Consider the following 14,571-nt stretch of genomic DNA (forward strand, 5'->3'; position numbering starts at 1 on the left):
CTCCCAGCGGCTCCCAGTGGCTCCCAGCGGCTCCCAGTGGCTCCAGTTACTCGCGGATGCTGGCGGAGTAGGAGAACTGGGGGAAGTGGGTCCGCTGGTCGGTGTCCAGGGACGAGGGGTCGTCGTCTGGGGGGGGAAAGGGGGTTAAAAGGGGGGGGGGGGGAACGGGGGTGTTAAAAGGGGGGGAGGATAAAGGGGGGGGGGAATGGGGGGGGAAATTGGGGGGGTTAAAAAAGGGGGGGAATGGGGGGCTTAAAAAGGGGGGGGGGGAAATGAGGGGGGGGAATAGGGGGTGGATAAGGGGTTTCAGGGGGGGTTAAATTGGGGGGGGGTCTCACAGCACTCCGGGGGGTTCAGGGGGGTCGGGGGGTGGTCTGAATTGGGGGGGGTCTCACAGCGCTCCAGGGGGTCAGGGGGGGTTTTGGGGGGGGGGGTCTCACAGTGCTCCGGGGGGGTTAAATTGGGGGGGGTCTCACAGCGCTCCGGGGGGGTCAGGGGGGTCAGGGGTGAATTGGGGGGGTCTCACAGCGCTCTGGGGAGGTCAGGGGGGGTTTTGGGGGGGGGTCAGGGGGTTTTGGGGGGGGGGTCTCACAGCGCTCCGGGGGGGTCAGGGGGGGTTTTGGGGGGGGGTTGAATTGGGGGGGGGTCTCACAGCGCTCGGGGGGGGTCAGGGGGGTTTTGGGGGGGGTCTCACAGCGCTCGGGGGGGGTCAGGGGGGTCAGGGGGGTTTTGGGGGGGGTCTCACAGCGCTCGGGGGGGTCAGGGGGGTTTTGGGGGGGGTCTCACAGCGCTCGGGGGGGGTCAGGGGGGGTTTTGGGGGGGGGTTAAATTGGGGGGGGTCTCACAGCGCTCGGGGGGGGTCAGCGTGATGCTCTGGGCCGTGAACTCGTCGTCGAAGTAGCGCGTGTCGACCTCTGACGTCACCTGCGGCTTGAACGGGGGCGGCAGCTGGGGAGAGACGGGGGCACTGGGAGCTACTGGGAGCAACTGGGAGCTACTGGGAGCTACTGGGGGAGAGACGGGGGGGCACTGGGAGCTACTGGGAGCTACTGGGAGCTACTGGGGGAGAGACGGGGGCACTGGGAGCAACTGGGAGCTACTGGGAGCAACTGGGGAGAGATAGGGGACCCTGGGAGCAACTGGGGGGAGACAGGACTGGGATTAACTGGGGAGGAGATACATCTGGACTGGGATTAACTGGGGAGGAGGAACGTCGGGACTGAGATTAACTGGGGAGGAGCTCATGGGGACTGGGATGGACTGGGGGGGACTGGGAGGGACTGGGATGGACTGGGGGGGACTGGGACGGACTGGGGGGGACTGGGACGGACTGGGATGGACTGGGACTGACTGGGGGGGACTGGGACTGACTGTGGGGAACTGGGGGGGACTGGGACTGACTGGGGGGACTGGGATGGACTGGGACTGACTGGGGGGGACTGGGACTGACTGGGGGGGACTGGGACTGACTGGGGGGGACTGGGATGGACTGGGGGGGGCTGGGACTGACTGGGGGGGGCTGGGACGGACTGGGACTGACTGGGGGGTACTGGGGGGGTCTCACCTTCCTCTGCACCACGTCCTGCCAGTCGATGGGCGCGAAGAACCGGTGGTCCATCACCTCCTGCGCGTCACTGGGACCCCCCCCCAGCCTGGGACACCAGTTACCCCAGTTAGAGCTGGGACCCCCCAGCCTGGGACCCCCAGTTACCCCCAGTTAGAGCTGGGAGCCCCCAGCCTGGGACCCCAGTTACCCCCAGTTACCCCAGTTACCCCAGTTAGAGCTGGGACCCCCCAGCCTGGGACCCCAGTTACCCCCAGTTACCCCAGTTACCCCAGTTAGAGCTGGGAGCCCCCAGCCTGGGACCCCAGTTACCCCCAGTTACCCCAGTTAGAGCTGGGAGCCCCCAGCCTGGGACCCCAGTTACCCCAGTTAGGGACCCAGAATGGTCAGAACCCCGCGCAGTGCCCTCCTCGTCCCTCCCAGCGCCTCCCAGTCCCTCCCAGTGCCCTCCCAGTCCCTCCCAATCCCCTCCCAGTCCCCTCCCAGCGCCTCCCAGTTCCCTCCCAGCGCCTCCCAATCCCTCCCAGTCCCCTCACAGTTCCCTCACAGTCCCCTCCCAGTGCCTCACAGTCCCTCCCAGTCCCCTCCCAACACCTCGCAGTCCCCTCCCAGCGCCTCCCAGTCCCTCCCAGTCCCTTCCAGTGCCTCCCAGTCCCCTCCCAGCACCTCCCAGTCCCCTCCCAGCACCTCCCAATCCCTTCCAGTCCCTCCCAGTTCCTGCCAGTCCCTCCCAATCCCTCCCAGTCCCCTCCCAGTTCCTCGCAGTGCCTCCCAACACCTCGCAGTCCCCTCCCAACGCCTCCCAGTGTCTCCCAGTCCCCTCCCAGTCCCACCCAGTCCCTCCCAGTCCCCTCCCAACGCCTCCCAGTGCCTCCCAGTCCCCTCCCAGTCCCTCCCAATCTCTCCCAGTCCCCTCCCAGTGCCTCCCAGTCCCCTCCCAGTGCCTCCCAGTCCCCTCCCAACACCTCCCAGTCCCTTCCAGTTCCCTCCCAGTCCCTCCAAGTGCCTCCCAGTGCCCTCCCAGTCCCTCCCAGTCCCTCCCAGCACCCTCCCAGTCCCTCCCAGTGCCTCGCAGCGCCCGACCTCTGCTTGGGGTCCTTCTTGAGCAGGCCGGCCAGCAGCCCCTTGGCCTCGGGGCTGAGGGTGCGCGGGAAGCGGATCTCCTCCAGCAGGATGAGCTCGAAGAGCCGCTCGTGGTCCTGGTTGTAGAAGGGGAGGCGGCCGCACATCATCTCGTACATCACCACCCCCAGGCCCCACCAGTCCACCGCCCGCCCGTAGTCGTTGTCTTCCAGGACCTGGGGAGGGAGGGGGGGAGAAAAAGAGGGGGGTGAAGACCCCCAGGTGGGTGCTCAAGGGGATGGAGAACCTGAGGAGGAACCGCCCCCCCCACCCATGGAGCTGAAGACCCCGAGGTGGGCGCCCAAGGGGCCAAAGACCCCCCAGGTGGACCCCCAAGGAGATGAAGACCCCCAGGTGGGTGCCCAAGGAGCTGAAGACCCCCAGGTGGGTGCTCAAGGGGATCGAGAACCTGAGGAGGAACCCCCCCCCCACACACACACAGAGCCAAAGACCCCCAGGTGAGCGCCCAAGAGAAGCCAAAGACCCCCAGGTGGACCCCCCAAGGAGCTGAAGACCCCCCCCCAGGTGGGTGCCCAATAGAAGCCAAAGACCCCCAGGTGGGTGCCCAAGGAGAGGAAGAACCCCAGGGGGGTGCCCAAGGGGGCCAAAGACCCCCAGGTGGGCACCCAAGGGGGTGAAAACCCCCCAGGTGGGTGCTCAAGGGGATCGAGAACCTGAGGAGGAACCCCCCCCCCCATGGAGCTGAAGACCCCCAGGTGGGCACCCAAGGGGCCAAAGACCCCCCAGGTGGACCCCCAAGGAGATGAAGACCCCCAGGTGGGTGCCCAAGGAGCTGAAGACCCCCAGGTGGGCACCCAAGGAGAGAAAGACCCCCAGGTGGGTGCTCAAGGGGATCGAGAACCTGAGGAGGAACCCTCCCCCCACCCATGGAGCTGAAGACCCCGAGGTGGGCACCCAAGAGAAGCCAAAGAACCCCCAGGTGGGTGCCCAAGGAGCTGAAGAACCCCCAGGTGGGCACCCAAGGGGGTGAAGACCCCCAGGTGGGTGCTCAAGGGGATTGAGAACCTGAGGAGGAACCCCCCCCCATGGAGCTGAAGACCCCGAGGTGGGCACCCAAGAGAAGCCAAAGAACCCCCAGGTGGGTGCCCAAGGGGCCAAAGACCCCCATGTGGATCCCCAAGGAGAGGAAGAACCCCAGGTGGGTGCCCAAGGGGGTGAAGACCCCCAGGTGGGTGCTCAAGGAGATCAAGAACCTGAGGAGGAACCCCCCCCCCCCATGGAGCTGAAGACCCCGAGGTGGGCACCCAAGAGAAGCCAAAGAACCCCCAGATGGGCACCCAAGAGAAGCCAAAGACCCCCAGGTGGACCCCCCCAAGGAGATGAAGACCCCCAGGTGGGCGCCCAAGAGACGTCAAAGACCCCCAGGTGGATCCCCAAGGAGAGAAAGACCCCCAGGTGGGTGCCCAAGGGGCCAAAGACCCCCAGGTGGGCGCCCAAGGAGCTGAAGACCCCCAGGTGGGTGCTCAAGGAGATCAAGAACCTGAGGAGGACACCCCCCCCCCCCCCATGGAGCTGAAGACCCCAAGGTGGGCACTCAAGTGGCCAAAGACCCCCAGGTGGGCACCCAAGAGAAGCCAAAGACCCCTGGGTGGGCACCCAAGGAGCTGCAGACCCAAGAGGGGGATTCCCAAGGAGCTGAAGACCCCCAAGGTGGGCACCCAAGAAGATCTAGAACCCCTTCTAGATCCAACCCCCAACCCCAAAAGGTTCAGGTAGACCCCTCCCAACACCCGCTGGGGTCTGGGGGGGACACACACACCAACCCACCGTGGGGAGAAGGTTCCAGAAGGACAGAGGGGCGGGTGGGTGGGTGGGGGGGCGGGGGGCACACGCACCTCTGGAGCCAGGTACTCCGGGGTGCCGCAGAAGGTCTTCATGGTGGCGCCGTCGGTGACGCCCTCCTTGCAGAGCCCGAAGTCGGTGATCTTGATGTGCCCGTCCTTGTCCAGCATCAGGTTCTCCAGCTGGGACAGGGGGAGGAGGAGGGGAAACTGAGGCACACCCCGAGCTCCAGCTGCCCCCACAGCGCCAGGCGGGGGGGGTGAGAACCCGTGGGGGAGGCACCTGACCCTGCCCCAGCCCCCTGACCCTGCCCCAGCCCCCTGACCCTGCCCCAGCCCCCCCTGACCCTGCCCCAGCCCCCTGACCCTGCCCCAGCCCCCCCTGACCCCGCTCCAGTCCCTGACCCCGCTCCAGCCCCCTGACCCAGCCCCCCTGACCCTGCTCCAGCCCCCTGACCCTGCTCCAGCCCCCCTGACCCTGCCCCAGCCCCCCTCACCCTGACCCAGCCCCCTGACCCTGCTCCAGCCCCCCTGACCCTGCCCCAGCCCCCTGACCCTGCCCAGCCCCCCTCACCCTGACCCAGCCCCCTGACCCTGCTCCAGCCCCCCTGACCCTGCCCCAGCCCCCCTGACCCAGCTCCAGCCCCCTGACCCTGCCCCAGCCCCCCGACCCTGCCCCAGCCCCCTGACCCTGCCCCAGCGCCCCTGACCCTGCTCCAGCCCCCCTGACCCTGCTCCAGCCCCCTGACCCTGCTCCAGCCCCCCTGACCCAGCTCCAGCCCCCTGACCCTGCTCCAGCCCCCTGACCCTGCCCCAGCCCCCCTGACCCTGCCCCAGCCCCCTGACCCAGCTCCAGCCCCCTGACCCTGCCCCAGCCCCCCTGACCCCGCCCCAGCCCCCCGACCCCGCCCCAGCCCCCCCGACCCTGCCCCAGCCCCCCCGACCCTGCCCCAGCCCCCTGACCCTGCTCCAGCCCCCTGACCCTGCTCCAGCCCCCTGACCCTGCCCCAGCCCCCCTGACCCAGCTCCAGCCCCCTGACCCTGCCCCAGCGCCCCTGACCCTGCCCCAGCCCCCCTGACCCTGCCCCAGCCCCCCTGACCCTGCCCCAGCCCCCCTGACCCTGCTCCAGCCCCCTGACCCTGCCCCAGCCCTGACCCTGCTCCAGCCCCCCTGACCCTGCTCCAGCCCCCTGACCCTGCCCCAGCCCCCTGACCCTGCCCCAGCCCCCTGACCCTGCCCCAGCCCCCCTGACCCTGCCCCCTGACCCTGCCCCAGCCCCCTGACCCTGCCCCAGCCCCCCTGACCCTGCTGCAGCCCCCTGACCCCCCCCAACCCCCTCCCCAGCCCCCCTGACCCTGCTCCTGGCCCCCCTGACCCTGCCCCAGCCCCCTGACCCTGCCCCCTGACCCTGCTCCAACCCCCCTGACCCTGCCCCTCTGACCCTGCCCCAGCCCCCTGACCCTGCCCAGAACTGGTCCCAGCACTCCCCTTCAGACCCCTCTGAAGACCCTCCCCACCCCCAGGCAGATCCACACGTGTCCCCCCAGCTCAGTGTCCCCCCCAAACCCACCAGGGGGGACACCCCACCCCTTCCCCCAGCCCCTGGACAAGGCTGTTGAGCCAAACTGGCCCCAACCCTGAGCCCTGGGGGCCACCACCAGTGACCCCCCCCCCCCTCTCCAACTGGTTTCGGGGCTCCATCCACTCTGCGCCAGTTTGGAACCCAGCACAGTGTGTGTGTCCCCCAACCAGTCCAGCCCAGTAGCAACCAGTTTGTCATCCGGGGTGGTGGCAGAGGCGGTGCTGAGCCCCGGGCAGCCCCCCCAGCCCCTCCCCAGCGGGTACCTTGATGTCGCGATAGACGACGTCGCGGGAGTGCAGATACTCCAGCGCGGAGACGATCTCGGCGCCGTAGAACCGCGCGCGGTCCTCGGTGAACACCCGCTCTCTGGAGAGGTGGAAGAAGAGCTGGGAAGGGGAAGAGGAGGCCGGGAAACGGCTGGTGAGAAGTGGGGGGGGGGGGCAAAGGGGGGGGGGGTCCTCAGGAGGAAGAGGATGGAGGGGGGAGGGGGGGGGGAGGAAGAAGGGGGGGAGAGGGAAAGCGTCCTGCGCTGTGAGTAGGGGGGAGATGGAGAGGGAGGAGGAGGAGGAGGAGGAGGGGGGATGTCAAGGAGATGAAGATTCTGAGGTGGAAGCCCTAAGGGGAACTGAAGACCCCCAGGTGGGTGCCCAAGGAGCTGAAGACCCCAAGGGGGACCCCCAAGAGAAGCCAGAGACCCCCAGGTGGGTAAAGGAGCCAGAGACCCCAAAGGGGACCCCCAAGAGAAGTCAGAGACCCCCAGGTGGGTGCATAAGAAGCTAAAGACCCCCAGGTGGGCGCCCAAGGAGCCAAAGACTTCAAGGGGGACCCCCAGGAGAAGCCAGAGACCCCCAGGTGGGTGCCCAAGGAGCCAAAGACCCCAAGGGGGACCCCCAAGAGAAGCCAGAGACCCCCAGGTGGGTAAAGGAGCCAGAGACCCCAAAGGGGACCCCCAAGAGAAGCCAAAGACCCCCAGGTGGGTGCCCAAGGAGCCAAAGACCCCCAGGTGGGTGCCCAAGGAGCCAGAGACCCCAAAGGGGACCCCCAAGAGAAGCCAGAGACCCCCAGGGGGGTGCCCAAGGAGCTAAAGACCCCCAGGTGGGTGCACAAGGAGCCAAAGACCCCAAGGGGACCCCCAAGAGAAGCCAGAGACCCCCAGGTGGGTGCCCAAGGAGCCAAAGACCCCCAGGTGGGTACCCAAGGAGCTGAAGACCCCAAGGGGGACCCCCAAGAGAAGCCAGAGACCCCCAGGTGGGTGCCCAAGGAGCCAGAGACCCCAAAGGGGACCCCCAGGAGAAGCCAGAGACCCCCAGGTGGGTAAAGGAGCCAGAGACCCCAAAGGGGACCCCCAGGAGAAGCCAGAGACCCCCAGGGGGGTGCCCAAGGGGCCAGAGACCCCAAGAAGCCCCTGAGGGGGGTGAGGAGCAGTTGGGATGAGGGGGTGATCGATCCCCCAGACGAGCTGGGATGGGGATGCCGGGCGGGGGGGAGGGAAAGGGGGGTCTGGGGGGGTCTGGGGGGGGTCTGGGGTGGGTGGGGGGGGTCGGGCACCCACCTCCCCGCCGTTGGCGTACTCCATGACGAAGCAGAGCCGGTCGGTGGTCTGGAAGGCGTATTTCAGGGCCTGGGGGAGGGAAGGGGCGGGATGGGGCTGGGAGACCCCCCAGGGAGCCCCCGGAGCGGGGAGGGGGGGTCTGGGGGGGCTGCACCCCGGTCTGGGGGGGCTGCAGCCCGGTTTGGGGGGGCTGCACCCCGGCTCCCCCATCCTTACGGTGAAGAAGGGGTGGGATGGGGCTGGGAGACCCCCCAGGGAGTCCCCGGAGCGGGGAGGGGGGGGTTGGGGGGTCTGGGGGGGCTGCACCCCGGTCTGGGGGGGCTGCAGCCCGGCTCCCCCATCCTTACGGTGAGGAAGGGGTGGGATGGGGCTGGGAGACCCCCAGGGAGCCCCCGGAGCGGGGAGGGGGGGGGTTGGGGGGTCTGCAGCCCGGTCTGGGGGGGCTGCAGCCCGGCTCCCCCATCCTTACAGTGAGGAAGGGGTGGGATGGGGCTGGGAGACCCCCAAGGGAGCCCCCGGAGCGGGGAGGGGGGGGTTGGGGGGTCTGGGGGGGCTGCAGCCCGGTCTGGGGGGGCTGCAGCCCGGCTCCCCCATCCTTACGGTGAGGAAGGGGTGGGATGGGGCTGGGAGACCCCCCAGGGAGCCCCCGGAGCGGGGAGGGGGGGTCTGGGGGGGCTGGGGGGGCTGCAGCCCGGTTTGGGGGGGCTGCACCCCAGTCTGGGGGGGCTGCACCCCCCGTTTGGGGGGCTGCAGCCCGGCTCCCCCATCCTTACGGTGAGGAAGGGGTGGGATGGGGCTGGGAGACCCCCAGGGAGCCCCCGGAGCGGGGAGGGGGGGGTTGGGGGGTCTGGGGGGGCTGCAGCCCGGCTCCCCCATCCTTACGGTGAGGAAGGGGTGGGATGGGGCTGGGGGAGCCCCCGGAGCGGGGAGGGGGGGTCTGGGGGGTCTGGGGGGGCTGCAGCCCGGTTTGGGGGGGCTGCACCCCGGTTTGGGGGGGCTGCAGCCCGGCTCCCCCATCCTTACGGTGAGGAAGGGGTGGGATGGGGCTGGGAGACCCCCCAGGGAGCCCCCAGAGCGGGGAGGGGGGGTCTGGGGGGTCTGGGGGGGCTGCAGCCCGGTCTGGGGGGGCTGCACCCCCCGTTTGGGGGGGCTGCACCCCGGTCTGGGGGGGCTGCAGCCCGGCTCCCCCATCCTTACGGTGAGGAAGGGGTGTCTGGTGTTCTGCAGCACCCGGCTCTCTGTCACCGTGTGGGCCACCTCGTCCTGGGAAGGGAGAGGGGATGCTGGGAATGCTGGGATGGGAACTGGGAATGCTGGGAACGCTGGGATGGGAGCTGGGAATGCTGGGATGGGAGCTGGGAATGCTGGGAATGCTGGGATGGGAGCTGGGATGGGAGCTGGGAATGCTGGGATGGGAACTGGGAATGCTGGGATGGGAGCTGGGAACGCTGGGATGGGAACTGGGAAGACTGGGAATGCTGGGATGGGAGCTGGGATGGGAACTGGGAATGCTGGGAATGCTGGGATGGGAGCTGGGATGGGAGCTGGGAACGCTGGGATGGGAGCTGGGAATGCTGGGATGGGAGCTGGGATGGGAGCTGGGAATGCTGGGATGGGAGCTGGGATGGGAGCTGGGAACACTGGGGAGTAGTAGGTCCCAGTCTGCCCAGTCTCCCCCTGGGACTGTAGCTCCCAGTGTGCCCAGTCGCCCCCTGGGCCGTGGCTCCCAGTGTTCCCAGTCCCCCCCGGCTGTGTCTCCCAGTGTTCCCAGTCCCCCCAACCATGGCTCCCAGTGTTCCCAGTCCCCCCGGCTGTGTCTCCCAGTGCCCCCAGTCCCCCCGGCCGTGTCTCCCAGTGTTCCCAGTCCCCCCAGCCGTGTCTCCCAGTGCCCCCAGTCCCCCCGGCTGTAGCTCCCAGTGCCCCGGGCGTGTCTCCCAGTGCCCCCAGTCCCCCCGGCTGTAGCTCCCAGTGCCCCGGGCGTGTCTCCCAGTGCCCCCAGTCCCCCCGGCCGTGGCTCCCAGTGCCCCCAGTCCCCCCAGCCATGGCTCCCAGTGCCCCCAGTCCCCCCGGCCGTGTCTCCCAGTGCCCCCAATCCCCCCGGCTGTGTCTCCCAGTGCTCCCAGTGCCCCAAGCATGGCTCCCAGTCCCCCCAGCCGTGGCTCCCAGTGCCCCCAGTCCCCCTGGCTGTGGCTCCCAGTGCTCCCAGTGCCCCGGGTGTGTCTCCCAGTGCCCCCAGTGCCCCAGCTGTGGCTCCCAGTGCCCCAGGCGTGTCTCCCAGTGCTCCCAGTGCCCCGGCCGTGTCTCCCAGTGCTCCCAGTGCCCCGGCCGCCGGTCACCTTGGCGATGATGACCTCCTTGCGCAGGATCTTCATGGCGTAGTAGCGGCCGGTGGCCTTTTCCCGCACCAGGATGACTTTGCCGAAGGTGCCTTTGCCCAGCAGCTTCAGGTAGTCGAAGTCGCTCATGGTCTGGGGGGGGGAGGAGCTGGGGTGGGTGGGGGGCACTGGGAGAACTGGGAGAACTGGGATCGGGATGGGGGAGAACTGGGAGAAGTGGGATGTGGATGGGGGGAACTGGGAGAACTGGGATCTGGATGGGGGGGGACTGGGAGAACTGGGATCTGGATGGGGGGGGACTGGGAGAACTGGGAGAAGTGGGATCAGGATGGGGGGGAACTGGGAGTACTGGGAGAACTGGGATCGGGATGGGGGGGGACTGGGAGAACTGGGAGAACTGGGATCGGGATGGGGGGAACTGGGAGAAGTGGGATGTGGATGGGGGGGAACTGGGAGAACTGGGATCGAGATGGGGGGAACTGGGAGAACTGGGATCTGGATGGGGGAGAACTGGGAGAACTGGGATCGGGATGGGGGGGAACTGGGAGAAGTGGGATCGGGATGGGGGGAACTGGGAGAACTGGGAGAACTGGGATCGGGATGGGGGGAACTGGGAGAACTGGGATGTGGATGGGGGAGAAACTGGGAGGACTGGAAGAAATGGGATCTGGATGGTGGAGGGGAAAGAGCTGGGGTGGGTGGGGGGAACTGGGAGAACTGGGATCAGGATGGGGGGAACTGGGAGAACTGGGATCGGGATCGGGGGAACTGGGAGAACTGGGATCAGGATGGGGGGAACTGGGAGAACTGGGATCGGGATCGGGGGGAACCTGGGAGAACTGGGATCTTGATGCTGGGGGGGAAAGAGCTGGGGTGGGTGGGGGGAACTGGGAGAACTGGGATCTGGATGGGGGGAGCTGGGAGAAGTTGGGGCGGGACTGGGAGAACTGGGATCTGGATGGTGGGGGGAAGAGCTGGGATAGGTGGAGGGAGAACTGGGAGAAGTGGGATCTGGACGGGGGTGGAACTGGGATCTGGATGGGGGGGAACTGGGAGCACTGGGATCTGGAGGGGGGGAAAGAGCTGGGACACGTGGGGGGGAACTGGGAGCACTGGGATCTGGCTGGGGGGACTGGGAGCCCTGGGATTGGACTGGGAGCCCTGGGATTGGACTGGGATTGGACTGGTAGCCCTGGACTTGGACTGGGGGGACTGTGAGCCCTGGGCTTGGACTGGGAGTACTGGGAGCCCTGGGACTGGACTGGGAGCGCTGGGAGCGCTGGGACTGGTCTGGACTGGGAGCGCTGGGACTGGACTGGGAGCGCTGGGACTGGTCTGGACTGGGAGCGCTGGGACTGGACTGGGAGCGCTGGGACTGGTCTGGACTGGGAGCGCTGGGAGCAGACTGGGAGCCCTGGGACTGGACTGGGAGTGCTGGGACTGGACTGGGAGCGCTGGGACTGGACTGGGACTGGACTGGGAGCCCTGGGGTTGGACTGGGAGCCCTGGGACTGGACTGGGACTGGACTGGGAGCCCTGGGACTGGACTGGGAGCGCTGGGACTGGTCTGGACTGGGAGCGCTGGGAGCAGCGGGGCCCTCACGGCTTTGGCGCGGGATCTGGTGGCAGCAGCCTCGGGGTCGGCGGGGCCGTCGCCGCCGCCCTTGTCGCCCAGCGGGTCCGGGCCGGGCTCGCGGCTCTTCAGGCTGTTGGTCACCGTCTGGATGGCGCCGATCCACTCCTCCCTGCCGCGCCCGCGCCCGCGGGGCCGGGATCACCCAGCGGGGGGCACGGAGCAGCCAGCGGGGAGCAGGGATCCGGGAGCAGGGATCCGGGAGCAGGGAGAGAAAGGGGAGGGGGCAGGGATCAGGGATCATGGATCAGGGAACAGGAATCAGGGAGAGAAAGGAAAGGGGGCAGGGATCAGGGATCGGGGATCAGGGAGAGAAAGGAAAGGGATCAGGGATCAGGGATCAGGGATCAGGGAGAGAAAGGCCAGGGATCAGGGATCAGGGAGCAGGAATCAGGGAGGGAAAGGAAAGGGAGCAGGGATCACGGATCAGCGATCGGGGAGCAGGGATCAGGGATCAGGGAGAGAAAGGAAAGGGGGCAGGGATCAGTGATCATGGAGCAGGGATCCGGGATCATGGATCAGGGAGCAGGAATCAGGGAGGGAAAGGAAAGGGGGCAGGGATCAGCGATCGGGGAGCAGGGATCAGGGATCAGGGATCCAGGAGGGACAGGAAAGGGGGCAGGGATCAGGGATCATGGATCAGGGAGCAGGAATCAGGGAGGGAAAGGAAAGGGGGCAGGGATCAGGGATCATGGATCAGGAAGCAGGAATCAGGGATCCGGGAGCAAGGAGAGAAAGGAAAGGGAGCAGGAAGCAGGGATCAGAGATCAGGGATCAGGGAGGGAAAGGAAAGGGGGCAGGGATCACGGATCAGAGATCAGGGAGCAGGGATTGGGGAGGGAAAGGAAAGGGGGCAGGGATGGGGAGAGAGAAAGGAAAGAAGGGATCAGGGATCAAGGATCAGGGAGCAGTGAGAGAAAGGAAAGGGAGCAGGGATCGGGGAGAGGAAGGGATCAGGGAAAGATGAGATCAGGGATCAGGGAGAGGAACGGATCAGGAACCAGGAAGAGGAAGGGTCAAGGAAAGACGAGATTAGGGATCAGGGATCAGGGAGAGAAGAGATCAGGGATCAGGGACAGAAGAGACCAGGAATCAGGGATCAGGGATCAGGAAGTGGAAGGGATCAGGGAGAGAAGAGATCAGGGATCAGAGAGAGGAAGGGATCAGGGATCAGAGAGAGGAAGGGATCAGGGATCAGAGAGAGGAAGGGATCAGGGATTGGGGATCAGGAAGAGGAAGGGATCAGGGATCGATGAGATCAGGGATCAGGGATTGGGGACCAGGGATCAGGGAGAGGCAGGAAGGGGATCGGGGGTGCGCGCGGCAGGAAGGGCAGGGTGCTGAGGATGAGGAGAGGGGCTGGAGCAGAGGAGGGATCTTCGGGGTCCATCCCGGGAGCCCCCCGAAGCCCACCCACCCACCCACCAAGCCCACCCACCCACCCATCCAACCCACCCAGGCAGCCCACCCACCCACCCACTGAGCCCACCCACCCGCTGAGCCCACCCAGGCAGCCCACCCAGCCACCCACTGAGCCCACCCACTCACTGAGCCCACCCAGGCAGCCCACCCACCCATCCACTGAGCCCAGCCACCCAGCCAGGCAGCCCACCCACCCAGGCAGCCCAGCCAGGCAGCCCATGCACCCACCCACCCACCCACCCAGGCAGCCCACCCACCCACCGAGCCCACCCAGCCACCCACTGAGGCCACCCACCCACCCATCCAACCCACCCACCCACCCACCGAGCCCACCCATCCAACCCACCCAGCCCACCCAGGCAGCCCACCCACCCATCCACTGAGCCCACCCATCCAACCCACCCAGCCCACCCAGCAGCCCACCCACCCATCCACTGAGCCCACCCAGCCAGGCAGGGAGCCCACCCACCCACAGAGCCCACCCAGGCAGCCACCCAGCCACCCACTGAGCCCACCCACCCGTCCACTGAGCCCAGCCACCCACCCAGCGAGCCCAGCCAGGCAGCCCACGCACCCACTGAGCCCACCCAGGCAGTCCACCGAGCCCACCCAGCCACCCACTGAGCCCACCCACCCACCCAGCGAGCCCACCCAGCCACTGAGCCCAGGCAGGGAGCCCACCCAGGCAGGCAGGGAGCCCACGCACCGCTCCTCGGGGGAGTCCACGTGGAAGGTCCTCTCGATCACCGTGGTCCACTGCAGGCAGCGGATGACGAAGGTGTTGGGCCGCGGCCGCTCCGTCTTCATCAGCTGGCACTCTGGGCAGCCCCAAACGGGGGGGGAGCCCCAAAAACGGGGGCAAAGGGGAAAGGGGCAACTCAGCACGGCACCTGCTCACCCCAAACCCGCCCCGACCCCCTCCCGGGGTGTTACCCCCATGGGGAGGGGTCCCAACCTGCCCTGAGCCCCATCCTGGGGTGTTACCCCCATGGGGAGGGGTCCCAAACCCAACCTGAGCCCCATCCTGGGGTGTTACCCCCATGGGGAGGGGTCCCAAACCCAACCTGAGCCCCCTCCCGGGGTGTTCCCCCCATGGGGAGGGGTCCCAAACCCACCCCTGAGCCCCATCCTGGGGTGTCCCCCCAGGAGTCACCCCTGGGGGGTCCCTGGGGGGTCCCAAACCCTCCCCTGAGCCCCATCCCGGGGTGTCCCCCCAAGGGGTGAGTCCTGGGGGGTCCCAAACCCGCCCTGAGCCCCATCCCGGGGTGTGTCCCCCAGGGGTGACTCCTGGGGGGGTCCCTGGGGGGTCCCAAACCCACCCTGAGCCCCATCCCGGGATGTCCCCCCAGGGGTGAGTCCTGGGGGGTCCCAAACCCTCCCCTGAGCCCCATCCCGGGGTGTCCCCCCCAGGGGTGAGTCCTGGGGGTCCCTGGGGGGTCCCAAACCCACCAGCCACAGAGAAGTTATTGAGGGGGGGCGAGCTGGAGGTCGGGGGTCTCCGGCCGCTCCTTGTACCCGATGAAGGACCCGTCGCTCTTGAGGCAGGAAGTACCGGGG

At 68.0% G+C, this 14,571-nt stretch overlaps 1 protein-coding gene across 2 annotated transcripts; it reads right to left on the reverse strand.

Moving 5' to 3' along the window:
* Positions 1 to 14,565, reverse strand: LOC311204228 (RAC-beta serine/threonine-protein kinase). Of its 2 annotated transcripts, none has more exons than XM_084280680.1 (12): positions 14,464 to 14,565; positions 13,721 to 13,832; positions 11,563 to 11,704; positions 9,960 to 10,091; positions 8,821 to 8,886; positions 7,624 to 7,692; positions 6,335 to 6,457; positions 4,543 to 4,671; positions 2,648 to 2,763; positions 1,565 to 1,652; positions 846 to 948; positions 1 to 126 (listed from the first exon to the last, which is right to left on the reverse strand). In XM_084280680.1, exons 2-12 carry the CDS (start codon positions 13,819 to 13,821, stop codon positions 47 to 49), a joined length of 1,149 nt encoding a protein of 382 aa, XP_084136806.1. In that variant the 5' UTR covers positions 13,822 to 13,832; positions 14,464 to 14,565; the 3' UTR covers positions 1 to 46. The 2 variants fall into 2 exon arrangements, with proteins under 2 accessions (XP_084136806.1, XP_084136807.1); XM_084280681.1 differs by having other exon boundaries at positions 2,648 to 2,862; positions 14,464 to 14,481.
* Between the last annotated feature and the right edge of the window lie 6 nt (positions 14,566 to 14,571).

This window comes from Gallinula chloropus, assembly GCF_964237585.1.
Source record: "Gallinula chloropus genome assembly, contig: HAP1_SCAFFOLD_750, whole genome shotgun sequence".
In the NCBI taxonomy this organism is placed as follows: domain Eukaryota; kingdom Metazoa; phylum Chordata; class Aves; order Gruiformes; family Rallidae; genus Gallinula; species Gallinula chloropus.

Coding starts and splice junctions, on each gene's coding strand:
- LOC311204228 (XM_084280681.1), bottom strand. CDS start 13,821: ATGAAGACGGAGCGGCCGCGGCCCAACACCTTCGTCATCCGCTGCCTG. Junction 8,887..9,959: donor AGGAGGTCATCATCGCCAAG/GTGACCGGCGGC, acceptor CTCCCTTCCCAG/GACGAGGTGGCCCACACGGT. Junction 4,672..6,334: donor TCGTCTATCGCGACATCAAG/GTACCCGCTGGG, acceptor CCCCTGTCCCAG/CTGGAGAACCTGATGCTGGA.